At 45.8% G+C, this 20,648-nt stretch overlaps 1 protein-coding gene across 1 annotated transcript in view; it reads left to right on the top strand.

Moving 5' to 3' along the window:
* The window catches only part of POLR1A (RNA polymerase I subunit A), a 604,540-nt gene that overhangs the window by 343,454 nt on the left and 240,438 nt on the right, over positions 1–20,648 (top strand). Inside the window, exon 16 of the mRNA XM_085642615.1 lies at positions 20,266–20,449. Within this exon, the coding sequence (XP_085498741.1) occupies positions 20,266–20,449 (184 nt within the window). The remainder of the gene's footprint in view (positions 1–20,265; positions 20,450–20,648) is intronic.

The following is a 20,648-nucleotide window of genomic DNA, read 5'->3' as shown; positions in this document are numbered from 1 at the left end:
CCTCCTGCATTCTATTAATCCCACATTGCCGCTTACGGATGCGACCCCTACAAGAGGCTCTGTCGAACCAGTGGATCCAGTGTACAGGGTCTTTCGACGACGTCATCCAAGTAACCCCGGCGATCAAACAGGCTCTGCAATGGTGGGTTTGCCCCAAGAACCTTTCGCAAGGCTTGCCTTTCTTGCTTCCTGCTACTCCTCATATAATCACCACGTACGCCTCCTTAGAAGGCTGGGGAGCTTTCCTTCAGGAGCTACAGATAAGCGGAAAGTGGTCCCCTTCGGAGAAAATGCTTCATATCAACCTTTTAGAGCTCCGAGCAATCTACCTAGCTCTAGTGGCTTTCCTCCCGAGGATAAAGAACTCAGTAGTGCTTGTCCGGACAGACAACACCACGACAATGCACTACCTGAACAAGCAGGGAGGGACTAGTTCACTGACGCTTTCGCGCGAATCACAGAAAATCTGGAACTGGCTACTCCGCCACAACATCTCTCTCCGAGCAGATTATGTTCCAGGCACCCACAACGTGTTGGCAGATTATCTAAGCAGGAGGCAGGCAGCGTGCCACGAGTGGGAACTGGATCAGCAGGTCCTCAACAATATCTTCGCCCAATGGGGCACACCTCAGCTGGACCTATTCGCCACCCAACGCAACGCCAAATGCCAATGCTTTGCAAGCTGGCATCCCCAACCAGGATCCCTGGGGAATGCCTTTTCGATAGCATGGTGCAACGTCTTTGCATACGCCTTTCCGCCATTTCCCCTGATCCCCAGGGTACTACGGAAGATGAAGGCGGAACCTTGCACTTTGATATTGATAGCTCCAGCTTGGCCACGCCAACACTGGTTCTCGGAACTTCACCTCCGATCAGACTGAAAACGTTTCCATCTCTTCTGACGCTCAGCGATCAGCAGATTCAACATCCGGATCTAGCCTCTCTCAGGTTATCAGCTTGGCTCCTGAGTTCAGAGAGTTTCGGGGCCTAGACATTCCTCCAGACTGCAGACGAATTCTAGCTCGGGCTCGAGCAGATAGTACCAACAAGACATACTCACTCAAGTGGAAAAGATTCTGTATCTGGTGTAAGACGAATAGGTTGCATCCTTTCTCTTCCACCCCAGGACAAGTCTTACCCTACCTTTTACATCTGGCAGAATCTGGTCTTGCTCATGCCTCCATTAAAGTTCACCAAGCTGCAATCTCACGTTTCAGAAGATCTTCTTCCGGCCCCTCTTTATGGTCTCATAGACTCATAAAGCAATTCATGAAAGGACTGTTTCGCACATTCCCTCCAGTAAAGCCTGTTCCACCGGCTTGGCACCTTAACATAGTTCTAGCTCAACTAATGAAGCACCCGTTTGAGCCCATCCACAGAGCTGACCTTAAATTTGTTTCCTGGAAGGTGGCACTTCTACTAGCTCTTACCTCGGCAAGGCGAGTGGGGGAGCTCCAAGCGTTCTCTATCCAGGACCCATTCCTGCAATTCAAAAAGGATAGAGTCCTTCTCCGCACAAATCCAGCTTTCATTCCCAAGGTTCCATCTCACTTCCACCTCAACGAACCTATTGTTTTACAATCATTCTTCCCAAATCCACAAACAGTGGCGGAACGAACTCTACATTCACTAGACATTCAACGTTGCTTGAAATTTTACGTTGAGAGAACGAAATCTTTTCGTAAATCAAATCAGCTATTCATAGCCTACAGCAGACCTCGAAGAGGGCTTCCGCTCACAAAACAGAGCATTTCCCGCTGGATTTCTTCGGCCATTTCCTTCTGTCGCCAACAGGCAGGACGTCCGTTGAGAACAACGGTCCGTGCCCACTCCACAAGGGCCATGTCTACTTCCATGGCTCTTTTTGCTGGGGTGCCCATTGTGGACATATGTAGAGCGGCCACATGGAAGACGCCGCATACCTTCACCAAGCATTACTGCCTGGATGCGGAGATCATGAAGGATGCGTCAGTGGGTCAAGCGGTTCTACGTCATCTTTTTAAATAGAGGTGAGCCCTTTCTTTCATCCCACCATCCTGAGTTTATGCACATTTCGCACTATAATGTATGCATTACTTATTCATTGCTTTACAGTAGCACTGTTGTTTATCTCAGATAGATGTGGTTATCTAATACCTGTATGTTATCCATATCTTTCGAAATGTGCTTTTTTCACTGCTTGCTACTCTGATTCAGGCATGTGAATCTATGAAAGATACCCTAATACTGGATAAGGAACGCGTTACTTACCTGTAACTGCGGTTATCCAGTATTGGTATCTTTCATAGATTCACATGCAACACACCCGCCTCCCCTGGAAGGGCTCTCTCGGATCTCTCAGTATACAGCTGCTTAGCACTGTGCTCACGAAAATCTGAGGGACTAGAGCTCCTACCAGGAAGGTTCTAGAGGGTGGTGTTAGCTGATTGGCTCTGGCCAAAATTTGGTCCTTTTTTACATAAGGACGTGGATAGCTTACTAAGCTAAGGCCTCTGAGGCCTATGGCTGTCTTATGTCTTCTGGACATTACTTTGTTATTTACCGGTGACTCCCATTCCCGACGACGGGGAATGATTCAGGCATGTGAATCTATGAAAGATACCAATACTGGATAACCGCAGTTACAGGTAAGTAACGCGTTCCATATTGATGTTATAACATAGTTATTGTGTTCATTGTTCTCTTTTGCCAGGCAGTCAGCACATTATTGTGCTCTCACATGGAGTTCAAGGCTTCTGGTCTATATTGAGTTGTGCTTTGATGTTTGCTGCTATTGCAGAACTATATTTTGTAAATGACTTCATCTCGGAACTAAAAGGTGAAAGGAATATGAACTTTCCTTTTCTTAAAGACATCCCAGATGCTGTCTCCTGATGGTAAACGATATACATATTTGACCCCCCCCCCCGCTTACTTCACAAGAGCAGGCTCATTAATAGAGTTTATCTCAACCTTCACACAAGTGTGAGAAAGACAAGATCAAGGTGACTGCTGTAGGAAGCTGGCTGTTTATACAGTGGACCAAAATGAGGTACACTGTGTAAAGAGTCCGAGCAAACCCCAGCTGGATCACAGAGGCACAAATGACACCCCAAATGCTCTCTTTTGTGGTATTGTGGGCAAGCAGTTCGGCATATCAGTGGGTAGTGTCTAAGTATTTATTGCACGCACAAGGACAGTAAGTGTGAAACACACTCAATAAAGAAATCTCACTCCAATTTAGAAAAATAACACTTCTTTTTATATGAATTTGGATACCAAGAACATTGGAATCAGGTAAGTACTTTTCGAGTAATGAATATTTACAGTTTTTAAAAGATGACAGTGCAGTTTTTGGGGCTGTAATTTTATCCTATGAGGGAAAACATGTACTGCATTCAGGCACTTGTCAGCGACTTACGGGATTGTTCTCTGGGAATTAAGATGAGTATGGGGCAAGGTCCAAGCCCACACCAATGTGTCACCTACTCTAGGGCTTCCAGGTGCAGAGGTGTGTTACAGCGTCGGGTGCCCCATGCACTTCAATGGAGATGTGTCTGGTCAAACAGACTGCAAGCAGGGACTAGGGGGCCAGTCCGGGTGGAACCCACAGGGGGCTCGACTCTTGAGATGCTCTAGCACGCAGGGACACTGTTTGGTCCACTTCTCCTTGGACTGTGAGACTCGGGTGGAGTGGTGACTTTTGGTGTGGGGAGGCGTGCTGGAATCACTCGCGTTTGGAGGGGTCCTGCAGAAAGAGGCTACAGGCGGCGACGGGAAGTCCAGTCTGGCCAGACCCAAGGATGGGCTCGATACTTGTGGGAGTCAGGACCTAATTGTCACCGTCACCTCCTCTGGACTCGTGCTGTGGGGTGTGGGTGCAGAGGTGCTTTGAGGTGTCTGGTGGCGGCGGTCGGGGACTCATTCTTTATCTTTGGTTTAAGGGGGCAAACAGGACAGCTGGGCAACTTACATTGTGGGTCTCACTGTCCCTGAAGTCCTTGGATGAGCAAGTTGGTTTTCCTCAGCGTTGATGTCCGGGCTGGACACAAGAAGCCTTTATTGCTGCAAGGGGTCCAGTACCCCAGGCATTTGTACTGTGTGACCCCAGTAAGTCCTGGCGTTCTCACACTTGGAGGGAGGACGGATCTGACCTGTGGGAACACAGCCATCTCTTCCTGGGTGGCTGCCGTATCGGTAGTCCTGCTGAGTGGCAGGTCGGTGAACCAGTCATTGCTTTGTTTGGTGCTTGCGACTGCAGGGGAGTAGCTCCTCTACTCCTAGAGATTCTGCACAGAGACAGGATGAGTCGGTTACTCCATGAGGGTCGGGTGCAGTAGGCAGGCTGGCAGGGTTGGTGACCATTCAGTCATGCTCTTCGGTTCTGAGGCCAGCAGTCTTTGTCCACTCCATCTTTTGTGTCAGTTGAAATCTGAGGCCCTGGCATCAGGGATGCCACCTAAATACTGTATTTAGGGGCATTGCAGGTCAGGTGGTAGCCAATTGGCTACCTACCTTAAGGGTGACTACACCCTCTATATGACCACTTCCTCTGGGAAGTGGTCATAACCCTAACCCAGGGGACCTCATTCCATCAAAAACCAAGCTGGTGGAATTTTCCTGTCTTGTTCACTCAGGTAGCCCACCATAGGGGTGGTACTAGCCTGAGGGTGAACACACCTCTTGACTAGCTAATGTTCCCACCTGTGCGACTGCATATTGGGCCCTGGACAGGGAGTGGTATTTCCCCTGTCGGAGGGAAGCCAGGTTTGCACACCACATGCGGTGGATGCCTTTGAAGCCTCCTTCCTTGAAATGCAGTTATCAGCCATCCTGCCAGAGCAGGCATAGTTTCTGGTCTCTCATCTCCAGGGGTCAGAAACACGTCTGTGGTGGGAGGATGGACAGGACCAGTCAACCAACACACTAGAGGTTGGTAGGTTTTCAGGGGGTACCTCTAAGGTGCCCTCTGGGTGCTTGTATTAGTATTAATAAATCCATCACTTGAATCAGTTTGGGTTTATTACTATAAGGTGTTTGGTACCAAGCACTATAGGTTTCAGTGAAGCCGTTATGTAGCTTGGAAACTCTTTTTGACCAGTGCCCAGTACATACCTTGAGATGGCTTCCCTGTTCACTTGTAGTCAGTAATTGAACTGGCCAGTATAGGGGCATATCTGCTCTATGTCCTCTCATGTAATATAATGCACCCTGCCTTAGGTCTGTAAGGCCTGCTGTTGGGGTGACTTACAAACATTACATGCAGTGTTAAGGGACATGGCACACAGGGTGTGTGCCATGTTGTGTTTTCAATTTTTTAGAGCACCTTGTCACGCAGCCTACAGTGGCAATCTGCATGGGTTTGATGCTGTGTCCCTTAGAGTGGCACAATATATGCTATAGCTCTTAGGGACCCTCTTTACTGCCTATGCCCGAGGTACCAGGGTTACCACTTACTAGGGACTTATAGAGGTGCTAAAGGCCTCGTCAATTGGGGATCAGTTGACCAGTGAACTTGTTTTGGGGAAAGAACACTGGCACTGGGGATCTGGTTAGTAGGAACCCAGAGAACTTCAGTCCAAGTTGCATCAATTGTCTAGCAAAAAGTGGGGGGTGAAGGACCACTGCAGCAAAAGCCCAATTTCCTACAAGTGCTGACATCAGGATATGGAATATAGCTGTATATCTCGAAGCATCCCTGATAGTGCTGTTCAAATGGATATGTCTAACCACACATTCCTCACCTTTTTAATTCAACCAGTCGCAAGGCTGGATCTTAACTTTTTCAGCAATTTCTCCCGCACACTGGTACGTAGTGCAGTAGTGAGTCTACAGAGGTGTTACGCCACCTCCAGACATTGTGACACCGAGTCACTGACAAGACTTCTTGAGAGTGGAGTTCTGGATCTATGTGGAAAGGCGCAGAAATTAAGGCACTTATCCGCAGGGCACGTTCAGGGTGCTACCCATAAGCAAAGTCTTTCTGGGCCTGATTGTGGGATATCGTTTAGCGTCCTTGGATCTCCATTACACCTATTTTCACCTTCCAGTTCTCCCAGCCCAAAGACATTACCTGAAGTTCATGGTGAGATTTCATAGTCATGGTTGTGCCATTCAGGCTGGCAGCCATGTATTGTGTTTTTAAGAAAGGGCTGATTGTTGAGGCGGCTTATTGAGGTGGTCTGGAGTCCCTGTATTATCATACTTGGAAGACTGACTAGATCAAACCAGTCCCCACCTCTGGTCGAGTTGCAACTTCATCTCAGGATGTCTCTTCCCCATAACTTGGGCTTTACTATCATTACTCAAAAATCTTGGTTTCCCTGGGTGGCGGCTAAGCCCTGGCCCAGATATAATTGCTACCCACATTGACAAAATGGTTTGATTTTGAAACTCTGTGTTGTGTTCTGGGACCTTCCCTGCCGGAGTGCTAGGCCCACCCACACAAATGGGGTACTGTTTTTATCTGGATATGTTAGCCAGTGCGCAAGAAAGAACACATTTTTCAAAATGCCCTCTGGGTCCCTTGACAGTATGGTTAACCCCAAATTTAGAGTTGTACAAATCACCACTATTCTAAAACATGGTATCTAGGGCATATTTCCATAATGCATAGGTTTCCTTTATACCTGTTTTTCATTCAATAGATTTTACTGTATGAATTGAAGCATAGTGGGTACACAATAAAAAAGCATTATAAGTTGCAGTTGATGGCTCTGGGTACCACATATTTTGACACCAATACACTACATACCCTATTGCCTAAAGGGTCTTGCAAAGTAACAGTATATTGCTTTTGTAAATTGATCATCAGGACAAAAAATTAGAGATGAAAACTTTATCAGCTATTTCTATTTTTTTCAAAATGTTATAATACTATTTTTGATTTCAAATATTGCTTTTTTGGGGTAAACCATGAGTGATCTACACAACTGACACCACTCTGAATTTTGTCTCGGTTGCATTCTTGCTTTTGCCTTCTTGTTGTTCTTCATGTCACGCTCTTGGAATTATTACTGCGTGCTTTGTATGCCTGCTGTTCAGTGTTCTGGAACCACCGAATGTCAGTTAGTTGGACCATTTTAACCTATCTGGTTGTACTGTGATGCTCTGAAATAAAGCTTCAAAAAAACCTACTTACCTTCTGGACCTTCTCGTCTTTACAGTCTTGTTTTAAGAAATGTATGGCTTTCTGGGTTCACTCATGGTTTTCCTTCCGGTTTCCACTACAAACTGGAAGTAGGTTGAAAGCACAAAAAGTAGAAAAAATGGACAGCAAGTTAGAAAAATGCAACTGAGGAGATTTTCTTTAACAGATCTGTTTTGTTTCTGAAAGCTGGGATCTTCCCGTACACACACAAACCTTTTGTTGATACCATTTTAGAAAAAAATAACATATACTTTCTTGAACAGTAGTATTTTCTTATTTTATCCCAAAACAAATGTCGCTAAATTTTGGCTATTTTCTGGATTCCCTTCAGGGTAATCTACAAACTTTGGGTACCTTTAGACTCGCCAACATGTGTGATAAAAGGATACAAATTTCGGCCTGGATGTTTTTTGTGAAATTAAAGTTCTGACATCTGAGCACAAAGTGCCCCAAGCATCAGAAAAAGGAATCAACCCTGAGGAATAAAAAGTGTGAGCAGCTAATGGTCAATTGCATCTCCTTTTGAGCTGAAACGCAGTAGCCCAGTTTGACGTCTCACTTTAAAGACTGCCAATAGAGTCGGAGAACTTCATGCCCTCTCGGATTTTCCACCTTTTATGGTCTTGTACCCAGATGAGTTGATCCTTCGTACCCGCCAAGCCTTCCTAGCATTGGTGATGTTGGTCTATCCTCATGGGTCAATCTATCACTCATCCATCCGTTTTCCCCCTCCTCATCTCAACAAGGAAGGGGAGTGAGTACATAAAGTGGATACCAGATGTACTGTGTCCTACCACATAACTTGCACTCAACAGGACTGAGTGGATGATGTGGGCTTTGCAGGAGCAAAGAAAGGTAAGGCTGTGACCAAAGGCACTGTGCAACATTTGCGGCTGTTTCCTCCTCTATATCAAGATTTGTTAACACTGTGGCCATGAAGGCATTTGTGCCCACTGCACTGGCGCCTAGCAGCATACACAGCTCTTTCAAGAGGGTTCCCGGAGGCTTCTATCTGCAGGGTGCCACATGGTAATCCCAGCATAGTTATGCCAAATATTACTATGTCCTGGCTCAGGCATTCAGTGATGGGTACTTTGCCGCCTCCCAGGGAAGTATTACTTTGAGATTTATTGTGCAAGTGAGAAATCTGCATGGAGATGTACCCTTTAGAAGAAAAGTTATTTTCCCTCTGTAATGACTTTTCATTTCTGATGAAAATGTAATCGTCTTGCAGATTGTGCTTCTTCTTATTCTTAGTCTGTGTTTACTGTAGCGCGAACATGACCCAATCTTGGGTGTCAGAGCGCTTTACAATTCAACAGCAATCAGTTTCCTTCTATGTACGATTCCTTGAAGCCTACAGCCAGGTATACGTATTCATCTAACATTGGCACCAGCTTAAAATGTACAAATAATATACATATTGAGTCTTACTAGGCCTCAACTCGGGTAAGAGTAGTACATGTCATGTCATACTTGCATTTAAAATTAATACCCCTCCTAAAGAAAACTAGGAGTCCGCAACTGGATACAATTTTACAAGTCCAGTCAAATACCCATGTGGCTTGATAGAGGTACCTTTCATTAGCCATTGTCCATGTAATCTTGCAAAGGAATTTACAGTATCCAACAGAGCTGATTGTAGCCAATAGCGATGAATCGATGAAAGCCAACTGACTTGTACTATCTCCAGATTAATTGCTCTGAGATTAGCAGGACTATCCTCCTGTTTACCGTCACTTACTAGAACAGCTGAATGTAGAAGATCAAGGATTGTCTGATGGTCTCAGAAGGATCCTAAGAGTTGACCGCTGTTAGTTTAGGGAGGAGTTTACTCATGAGAAAGGCCTTAGCCTCTTTTTTAAATCGCGAGACAGAGCTGATTCCTCTAATATTCGGCGGAAGCTAATTCCAAATTCTTGGTACAGCTCCCGAGAACGCTCTATCATATGTTCTCCTCTTATGGAAGAATGCTGGTTTCAGTAAGAAATCTGCGAACCCCCTCGACCATCTAATGCCCCTGGAAATCGTAATTTTCTGTGCAGGCTAAAGTGGTGTTTTGTAGTGTACAGCTTTGTGTGTAATACAAGCCATCTTTAGATGTATTCTTGCCTCGTACAGTAGCCATTTGGGAGCTTTCAAATGTGGAGTGATGTGGTCACATTTTCTTGTAGCCGTTAAGAGTCTTGCTGCAGCATTGAGGCAAGTTTATAGTGGAGCTGTTGAAATCTTAGGAAGCCATGCTAGATTTGTGCATCCGTACTCAATCCTTGAGATTACCAAAGCTTGGACTGCTGTTTTAAGGTCAGCAGTGTCGATGAACGGTTTCAGTTTTCTGAGATAGCTCAGATGGAATCAGCATTTTTTGCCATAGTGTTGATGTGGGTTCGCATGTTTAATTCCTTATCCTGCGTGATTCCAAGAGACTTGGTAGAATCAACTAGAATCGAGTACAGTTTAACGCGTTGATCATCTTGGTCCATTCCTTGATCATCGTGGAGGATTTCGGGGGGTAGATCAGAAGGAATTCTGTTTCCTGCTAGTTAAGCTTAAGATGATTGCTAGATAGCCATTGAACGGTCTTTTGTAGTGCTTGGTTCATTATGTTGATCTCTTCCAGTGATGTAATCTTCATATACAGCTGTGTGTCTTCTGCATACATTTGGAAGGAGATGCTAGCCCGCTGCAGTACTTCAGTGAGTGGCTCAATGTACAGATTGAATAGGGATGGGGATAGAGTTGATCCTTGTGGAACTCCAATTTGACTTGGGGATGGAAGAGATAAATTATGCTCTGCCTTTGCTCCTCCCCTGATAAGTTAGTTCTTTGAATTTGATACCAAGGTATTTAAACTTATGTGCTGTAATTCCTGCTGCTGTTAATGCTTGCTTGGATCATTTCCGCATGCCCCGATACACTGATGCTCGTCACAGTGCAGCACATGCTGCACCTATTCAAGGCAAGGTGCATCACACTGGTGTTACAGGTGGTCTAAATTAATCATATCCACCTGTAGGCCGAAGATAAGATCGGACTAAGGGGTGATAGCAGCTTCTTTTTCCTTTTTCAGACACAGCCAGATGCTGCTTCTTTTATTCTGGTAAATATATTTTTAAGTACAGGTTTGTTTTACCAACGAGTCTTAATGTTAACCCATTAGCAGTGAGTGTTTTTCCATAAGCTGGAGCCCGAGCTGTGGAAACCCCCCTTCTTAATAAAACAGGTAACCCTTGGGCAAGAACAGCGTAAGCTTCTGTCCTTCAGAGGACAAGTTCAGCTAGGGCAGCGCAAGCTTCCCGCATCACACTACAAGTGCCATTTAGCCAGCAGCAGTGCAAGATTTTCTTCCTCAAAAAACAGGTACAGTATGGCAGTAGCAAAGCAAGCTTCCCTTTATTACAGAAGGCAGCAAGTGTAATCTGCATTCTCTGCAGAACTGACTAGTGCAAGCTTTCCTCATTCACAGACTATCTACAGTTAAGGTAGCGTGACATACAGGTTACATACAGTTCTCTGGGGCAGGTGCTTAACACTCATACATGTATAGGTGGATGAGTGTGTGAATACGTGAGATCTGACACTATTGTCACTTAGGTGCTATTTCATGCCACCATCTTCAAAGACTGCTACTAACAGTTGGGGGCCAGCAGTTTATGTAGAGACATTACACGCATTGAGAAGTAGTGGTTATTTGGAGCAGCCCAGCCACAGCCTAAGTAACTAGGCTCTAGACAGGTGCCTGGTGCCAACCTCTTCAAAAAGGTTTTGAATGTGCCTGCACCAGACCCTGTGCAGTCCCAGCCTCAGTGCTGCGCCTTTTCGAAATGTTGATAGTGGGCTGCCTCTTCCTCCATGGGGTGCGGAAAATGCGTGTCAAACTGACGCCAGTGCACCAGTTGATACCTAATATATGCCAGTGTTATCATTTATTTATTTTATTTATTTGTAAAGCGCAACATTCATCCTGACTGATATCACGGCGCTGTCTTGCGGAACACATGGTAGGTTATATTGAGTGCCTTCAGCTGCTCACACGTCATAGGAAAAAGCTGGGATTTTAGTTTTTTCCTGAACGTTATATAGTTCTCGGTCAGACGCAAGTCCTGAGGTAATTCGTTCCAGTGTTTAGCCGCCAGGTATGAGAATGATCGGCCTCCTGCTCTTACTTTCTTTATACGCCTGAGCCTGGCTAGTGCTTGGTGTCGTGATCTTAAGCACCTCGTGGGGACGTAGAATTCGATTTTATTCTGGAGAATTCTAGGCCCAAGGTTATGCAGTGCCTTGTGTGCATGACTCAGCAGCTTCAATCTTTCTCTTAGGTGCAAAGGTAGCCAGTGGAGTGTTTCATGCATGCAGACGCTGAACTAAATCTGCTTTTATTACACAAAGCTTAGCAGCCACATTTTGCAACACTTGTAGGCATGAGAAAAGGTAGTCTGCCATGCCTACATACAGTGCATTTCCATAATCGAATCTGCTGATGAGTAATGCCTGTGTAACCGTCCTTCTACATTCTAAAGGGATCCACAGGAAAAAACCTTCTTAGGAGCTTTAAAATCGCAAAACCTCTTCCACACAGAACCCGCACATGATCCTGCATGGACAGGGTGTTGTCGATGGTTATACCCAAGTTTTTTACACATTGTTCAGGCGCTGGGGCATCCCCCAAGGAGTGTGGCCACCAAGTGGCATCCCAGATTAAGTTAGCTCCTCCGAAAAGCAGTATTTCTGATTTACCTGCGTTTAACTTAAGGCAGTGTTTGGACATCCATGTTGCCATCTCTGAGAGGCAGTTATTTTACTTATCCCTGGTGTCCTCATGCCTGTCTTCAATGGTTATCATCAGCTCTGTGTCGTCTGCATAGGAGCAGATGCTGAAGCCCCATTTCCTACTTACCAATGCCAAAGATGACACATGGGCATTAAAAAGTGTTGGGCTCAGGGAGGCTCCTTGGGGAACACCACAGCTGATGTTTTTTGGTTTCGAGGAGAACTGGCCCATTTGTACCATCTGAGTTCTGTTCCTCAGAAAGGAGTTAAGCCACTGAAGACCTTTGGCGTGGATACCCTTTTCATAGAGAATTTCCACCTGGAAATTGTGTGAGACCGTGTCAAACGCTTGCGAGAGGTCCAATAAGATCAAGGCAACAGCCTTTCCTTGATCAGTCAGTGATCTTATGTCGTCTAGGACGGCTAGGAGGGTGGCCTCTGTACTGTTAGTGTCTCTAAAGCCAGTCTGAGAACTGTCCAGTAGTTCGTTGACCTCCAAGTAGTTGGAAAGTTGTCTGTTCACCAGCTTTTCTAAGACCTTATGGGAGCTAAGAAATGGACCGATAGTTCTCTGGGTTATGAATATTTGTTCCGGCTTTCTTCAGCAGAGGAGTCACTACGGCCTGTTTCCCTATTTCTGGAAATACTGCTGTGTCCAGGGATCTATTAAGTAGGTGAGTGAAGTAAGGGCATATTGTCGATGTAATCTGGGAAAATATAAAAGTGGGGGCATGGGTCAAGGGGGGGATCTTGATTTTACTTCCAGCATGGCTCTCTCAACCGCTAGTTCTGTAAGAAGGGAGAAGTTGCCCATCCGTATTGCGACCTCTGGATGTGGGGGTAGGTGTTCCCAGTTGGTTGCGGCTAAGGAAGGGTTAGTGTCAAATGAGGAATACATTTCGCTGATCTTATCAGCGAAAAATTTGCTGATCTTTTCACAATTTTCCTCTGAAGGAGACAAAGTTTGAGACAAGCTGGCTGGTTTGCAGAGCTCCTTCACTACTCTGAATAATTATTTTGCCGAGTTGCAATTCTCGTTTATCTGTTGTGCGAAGTAAGTCTTCTTTGCTTTCTTGATGGCATTATTATAGATCCTTAATTCAGCCCTAAATCTTGTTCTGTCTGTTTCCTGTTTAGACAGCCTCCGGGAATGTTCTAATGATTTACACTTCCCTTTCAGTATCTTGAGATTCTGTGAGTACCACTTCTCAGATAGAGGTTTATTTGTTAGTTTAGGTTTAAGTTTGGGGGCGAAGGTATCTAGGGTACTGGCGATCTCAGATTCAAGTCTTCTTGCTTCCGCATTAGCTGGAAGAGTATCTTGAGTGGTTAAGTTATCTGGGGAAAAATGGGCCTGGAACAGGTCCTCAATGACCAGTTTCCAGGCTCTGTTTGCCACTCGTACAGTCTTGAGGGGTTTGGTTGCATTCGCCAGCAGGTTGAGTGTAAAAGATATGAGTGAGTGGTCTGTCCAAGATACGGGCGTAATCTCCTGGATGCTTGTTGACTCTATGTTGGAAAATAATAGGTCTAGGGTATACCCGGCACTATGCATATCTCTTTCGAGTTGCCTTGCTGCGGTACTGTGTGCTTCCTCAAAGTGTACATTAAAATCTCCTATAACTAGGTAATGTTTATATTTCAGGCATAAAGGTAATAGTTGAGTAAAAAGTTTAGCACTCAGTTCGGTTTGGTGGTCTGGAGGGTTATAGATTACTGCTCCCCCAAGCAAAGTGTGGCCTTCGCTGGATACGTGAAACGTTAGTACTTCGTGCTCTCCAAATGGCACCACTTCAGGGTGGAGACAGGCGAGATAGTCTTTGAACAAGATAGTCAGCTCCCCTCCCCTCCGTTCCCTGTCTATCTTGTTTCAGTATTTTATATTTGGGGGGTAGGGCGTTGGCGATATCAGGGAGGTTGTTATCACCCAACCATGTTTCAGTTATGAAAACCAGGCCGGGATTTCTCTCGTTTAAGGTGTCCCAGATATTGGAAGTATGTCTAGGTATCGACCTGGCATTAAAATATAAACATCTAAGTGCTTGCTAATCGTCTGTCTCTGTGTAGGAGCGGTCAGAAGACGCTAAACTTTGCCACTTACAGCCATGGCAGGAAAACGGGCCCTCTGTGTTTCCTGGGTGGGCTTTCATGCAGTGTTTTATTATAACTCAGATTTAGGGATTATCGCTAACAAAGACTCCCTTGAATAGTGTTCTACAGTGCTTATGGCTGTCTATGCAGGGTTGGAGGGAGCAGGGGTCGTGGCCCCTGGTCTCGGCCGGGCGCAGACGGGCTTGCCTTTGGCGCGCCCGCTGCGCACGTCTGCTGCGCAAATGCTGACACATCGGCCCTATGTAGGGGGAAGCGTGGGAAAGTTCCTCGGCCCCCACCTGGACCGGAAGCGCCTCACCGGAGTCCCTGATGCTGCATGCCCCGCCCTCCACACAAACGGCACACAGCCGCGATGGACCGTGGTGGGGAAACCGGGTGCAGCCTGCTAATACTAGGTAAGTGAGCAAAATAAAGGGAGCTTAAAAAGAATTTAAAAAGATTAAAATAATGCAGATAATTAAAATGGCGGTTAGTCATATCTGAGAGACTGCGTATTGACTGACGCCCGTAGCAGCCTAGGATCCCGTGGTGTTCTGCAGTGGTCAGAGGCAGAAATGTGCTGGCAGTGCCGCGACAGTACCACCAAGCAATATTTCGAGTTGCTTCACCACCACCCTTTTCATGGCGGTGAGCCTGCCATGAAAAGGGTGGCGGCGAGGCAATTATGGGGACCCTAGTAGGGCACCCCACAGCCTCAGTGCCCATGGGGAGCATGTAGGGGGGGCACATCTAGTGCCTCCCTGTGGCATGTATGCCACACATGCAGGCAGGTGCAGGCGGCAGTCTCCATTATAGGCTCTTCTATGAGCCTTGCAGACCACCGCAGTCAGACCAGGATTTAACTCCTGATCTGACGGCCGGTGACACCACAGGTTTGGCGTCTTCCAGCGGATGGTGGAGGACTGCTGCCGCTGTAGAACCACCAAACTCCTCCCATCAACAAGAGGATAACCTTCAAGCCTCAACAGATGACTCGGCTTCTACACCCCCACCCGTGAGCTCAGCTCCGCCGACCACGCCCTCGCCACAGTCCCCCGCTTCCGAAGAGCGACCTCCGGTGGCAGATCGTTCTCCTACCTCGCCAAGACATGGAACACCCTCCTCATCCACCTACAGCAGACCCAAGACCTGCTGACCTTCAGGAGACTCCTCAAGACCTGGCTTTTCAAGCAGTAGCAGCACTCCCCCACCCCCCAGCGCCTTGAAACCGGCATGGGTAAGTAGCGCGCTTTACAAATGCAATGATTGATTGATTGAACTCCTAAGAAGTTCCATAGTCTTCCAATCCTTGGTCTCTCTGCAGAATGCACAGAGCAAGGGTGACGTATTCCACTTGCATTTGTGGTTTTCTGCAAATGTGTGTGAGGGAGGTACAGAGTTGTCAAAATATTGACAAGGCAAATGTAAAAGAAAACGCAGTGCTTACAGGTGAGTTGGTGCGTTGTGTGTTTGTCGGACGGTGAAGCAGTGGCGAAGCAAGGGTGCCAAGTCCAAAAAAGGCAAACGGGTCCTCTTAGTGCTGGACAGCTAGTAAAATACAACAATAAAGGGTTCAGATGGTCCGTCCTAAATGTCTTTGGGCACCGGTACCACCGCACCTGCTGCACTTTCGGTAGCTACGTCCCTGTGGTGAATTGGAGAAGCGAGGAAGTGCATTTAGGGGAGTAATAAGGGTGTGCTGAAGAGGGAAGAGATGTGTAGATGGACTACACAACCAAGTGAACATAATCGCGATTGAGACGCTCTGGAGACCGCCACCCCTTCCACACAGGCCTCAGTAATGTTTACTGCGCAGAAGCAGGCCCGACCCTTTAAGAGACCTCATCACCTTTTTTCATCCCGCTGAAAGCCCACTGACTAACTCCACCACGTCTCACTCTGGCGACCTTTATGTACTTCAGAAGCCGCCTTTTGCTTTGTGCCTCCCGTGCTGTTTACGTGGTTTTCTTAAGTCGAAGGCTCAGTTTCCAGCCTGAGGTTGCGGGGCCGCCGCCGCAGCGCTCTGGTGCGCACGGGAAGTGCGCGGTTTGGTTTGTGAGCTGTCTTTGTATCCAGCACGCGATATCTTCATTAAAATGTTTTGCCTTAAAAGGCAGCTTGTGCTTCATCTGCTAGAGGAACCCTCACAAAAAATGACCAGTGGGGGTGGAAAACTAGCGACGCAGCGCGCATCTTCCTACCAGGGTTGTATCATGAACTGCGTGGTTGATCGACTGTTAAGATGTGTTTAGAACATTCTAAAGCCACGTGCAGCCTGAGACCATTGTGTTGTGTCTCATCACAGCGCCACCTTTCCGCACGGGAACCACAGCGCGGAAGTTTCCATATTCCACGTGTAACTTAGTCAGGCCTGTTTTACTCTAGGAATTCTGGTACTTGGAGTCCTACATTTATGTGGCATGCCCTATTAAAAAAACGGGACACAAATGATTTAGTCACATATGGACATAAAAGATTGATTTATAAAGCAGCCATTATTTTTGCTTTAAACGTATTAATTCTTTTTCTGCCTATGTTTAAATTTCTCGTGTACCCTGCCTTCCTCCGCACGCTGGATTTTTGATCGTGTTTTTAATTTATGCATACTCTTGGGCCCAAATCACACTGTGGAAAATAATTGCAAACATGTATATCACTGATTTTGTTCCTCTGGACTCTATTGGTATCACACCTTTTTTTAGCGACTGAGTAAAGTTTCCAGCAGTAAGCATGTCGTACATTTCTATGCATGCTCCTGCGCGCCTCGCTACTTTGTCCCTACGTGTAAGTGTGGCGAAAAAGTGCAATTGAGCATCTGACTTTATTGTCGAAGAATTATTTTTTATTAGGAGAAAAGCCTTTCTCGCACTCCTTTATACTTATGAGCTGTTTGGGATTTGTTCACACTTAAGCAATCCATTTTTTCCACCAAGCCTAAGTGCGCACCTTAGAAGTCAGAAGCTATAGGGAATGCTCTCTAAGATGGGATTTAGTGAGTCGTGGAATGCTTAAAGTATCCGTCCCACCTGGTCTTCCCTGGAACATCCGTGGTCCCAGAGATCAAATATTTGAACGAGGCCTCGCCGTGCAGGAGGTCCATGAATCTGTCTTTGGTACAAGCACCATTTGAGGGTAGGGTCTTTGGAGAAGGTATTACATGTGCTGTGGCACACCCTACTGTAGTTTGGTGTGACTTCATAAAACTCCGTGAGGCACCAGAGCTCCCCTGGTACGTTTATTTTCTCTTGCACATCTTATACAATGAGTGTGGCGTTATTCAGTACCGCCCACGGGTCACATGACTCTTGCACATGAAGCTCTACCATACTTTCATAAGGTTTTACTAGAGAATATTGTTTCCCTCACTAGAATATTCTGCTGATCCGCATTCGCGTATTGTGGGTGCAATTTAGTACTCATCCGACTTAGTACAATTTTTGGGTTGCAAGGTTGCCAGAAGACTGCGTGCCGCTAAAGACGTGGTTCTCTAGCCCTGTGCATTCTGGGAGTTGTGTTCCTGGTTCACTTCAGTTAACGCACTAGAGCTAGCACACCTGAAATCAGTGATTTGTAAAAGATGATCTCAAGACTGGAGCATTGTGTCCTTGGAGTCATGGGGACATCTGACAACCTTACTACATAGGTTGCAGTACAGAGCAACTGCGCTGTGCGTTTCTTGTTTTAGGACAGCAGGATCCGCTGCTTCGAGTGGCAGCCATGATGGACCCTTGGGCACAGGCTTGCATTTTCCATCAGTATGAAATGACTCTGAGGGAGCAGTTGCACTTAAATTGTTGTGTCAGGATCTTGGGGAAATACAGTTAACACTTCTCGATCAAGCCAGGCATGAACACCATAAAATATCTAGCAAGGCGAATACGCTCCAGACCTAAGGTAACAACACCACAGGGGCACAATGTATCCTGCCCAGGGCTTTATTTTCGGGAACTTAGTGCTCTCCAAGTCACACCTCATTACTGTGAAATTCTTATAATCTTGGCTTCAGCTCAGTTGGACCAATCACACTAACACACCTGAAAGTATGATGTGTTGAAAGAAAGCGAAGGACTAAAAACATGCTGTCCCAGTTACATGGACCCATGTATGTTATGATGGTATTTAAATGGGCATCCACACCAATTAGTGGCCCTTTAGTATACCAAGGTGTATGTTGGTGGTTGTGGGTATACCCCGCCGCAGGGTTCTCTGGTGGTGCCTGTGGACAGACCTTGCCCAGCATGATGTGTTTTGGTAGATGTTAAGTTTACCTTGTGGTTGTGCTCTGAAGTAAGAGGGGGAGCAAGAGGACCTGCCAACCACACTCATGAGGCATCTTTGAGTTGTTACTTTGGAATGTAATGAAGTGTGACTGTGGATTTTAAGACGCTTGACCTAACCGGTGTCATGTCTGTGGTATACTCAGTTAACATACAGGCTTTTCTAACCTTACAAATGCTGCACCTTCTTTGGGGTTGGTAGCAGTGTATGTGTCTGATTGCCTCGATTGGACATCTTTATATTGCGCCTGGCACTGGTAACACTTGCTGTTAATGTCCTTCATCGTCGCTGTAGGTGCTGTCTTAACTAGTCTGTCCACTTGCTCCCTGACCCGTCCTCTCCCTGTTCCTGTGTTCCTTGTATGTTCTTCATGATACATGCTCTGAGAGTATGTCATTTTCTTTATCGTTCCTTGCCACAGCCGAGCAGGCATTTTCTCGAATTTTTACAAATCAGCTCAAACCTGGACTGTTAGGTTCAAACTGGGCCAGGTGTAAACTATTTGTGAATATCAGTAATCACCAAATACTGGTTGCAATTTATTTTCTTACGCTGTCATCTTTTTTCAGTCCTTTATCTTGTTTTTCAACTTCCACTGTGCATGAGAAGTAAAGTTATTCGAACACCTATTTAGTTTGTTCAGAAGACGTTGGTACAGGTGTTCTTGTACCTAGTTTCAGCTCGCTTGTGTGTTCCTAAAATATGGAGTTACATTCTGTAGTAGATTAGATCAGTTGGTCTTTATCCTGTGCTCCCCGGGCCCCTGGGGGGTCTGCGAAGCCTACTCAGGGGGTGCACTAGTGCTTAGAAAATTGAATAATATAAGCAGATTGATGAAGTGTATATCAATAAAGAAGCAAAATATAAAGTTGACATTTAAATAAAATTCTCTAAATGTTAAAGAATTTGAAATTGGAGAGTAAAAATTATTTTAGCATCCTTGGATGATGGCCTCAATCAAGACCGTTAAGAAAATTAAAATACCCCCAACGCCCTCACTTTGAACCGAAGTTCGTGTGGCACAAGCAAGCAACCATAAAGCAAGTAATCGCAGCCATCCTCAGAAGAGCTCGCTTGTCTCTTCCATCCAAGTATCTATCAGTCAACCTTTCATTCTTCCATCCACCCACTTATATCCACCATTTCACCTGTACATTCTGTCATCTATTCAATCTTTATCCATCATTCAGTCTGTCATCATTCCGTCCGTTCATCTGCTCCCTCCATATCCAAATCTATCAGTCCATCTTCAAATCTATCCACCCATCCACTTATCCATTCACCCTCCCACCCTTTCACGCTAAATATGAGCCTGTCTGCCGATCTGCAGACAGAAGAGGACCATCAAGAACCCCACCCCCTGTAGCTGCTAAAGGGGGGTAATAATGATTGTGGGGGTCCACTGAAGTCAAAAGGTTAATAACCATTGGATTAGATGGCATACTGCTCATTGCCTGCATGCGTTAGACACCCTTTATAGTATAGATGCCACTTGTACTACGTAGGCCACCTAAGGGGCCATCTTGTGGCTTGTATATCCTCCATGCCACAGAGAAAGTGCATACAGCAAGATGGCTGCCTTCGGTTGGCCTTCCCTTAGTAGATTCTAGGCGTTGATCTGTCCTCACACTCTGATTGCCACATTATCGTCCTTGTAGTGTAAGCAGTGTGCGGAAAGGTCTGCCTTTCCATCTTAGAAGTATGACAAATCTATTGGCGTTCAGGGAGGCCCTGAAAACCTGGCTTTTTATTATACAACTCGAGCCCCACTCTCTGTTTCCCTATGCTTCAGTTGGAGGACTTTACATAAGGCCAGGACACCTTTGGGTAACAGTAGCACTCTATAAATGTCTTTAACATTAACATTTGCACTATAGACCTCTACCTTTTAAAAATATTTTGTCCTATTCATTTCAGTTTATCAAATGTTCTGCGTGGTATTTCTGTAGGTGAAGCGGACATGTATTCTTCATTCCCATACGTTTGTTTTTCTCCAGGTTATTATTAGGGAAGGGGAGTTACTCTGCGGTGTTCTGGACAAAGCACACTATGGCAGCTCAGCTTATGGATTGGTGCACTGTTGCTATGAACTGTATGGGGGTGAAACCAGTGGTAAGCTGCTCACGTGTCTGGCTCGGCTCTTCACGGCGTACTTACAGCTCTACCGAGGATTTACAATGGGTAAGGGAACAGTGGAAGTTTGTGTCATTGGTGATTGAAAATAGTAATTTTAAGCTTAAATGGAGTTTGGCAGATTTGTATTATCGGCCATATAACCCTACTATTAACTAACAGTTCAATTGTGACTCATTTTTCATTTTGGAAAGATGAATGACTGAGTCATTCTTGTCAACAGCAACATTTCCAAATTTGTTACCCA

This window comes from Triturus cristatus, chromosome 2_2 (assembly GCF_964204655.1).
Source record: "Triturus cristatus chromosome 2_2, aTriCri1.1, whole genome shotgun sequence".
Taxonomy (NCBI): domain Eukaryota; kingdom Metazoa; phylum Chordata; class Amphibia; order Caudata; family Salamandridae; genus Triturus; species Triturus cristatus.
This window is presented reverse-complemented; position numbering and strand designations above follow the sequence as displayed.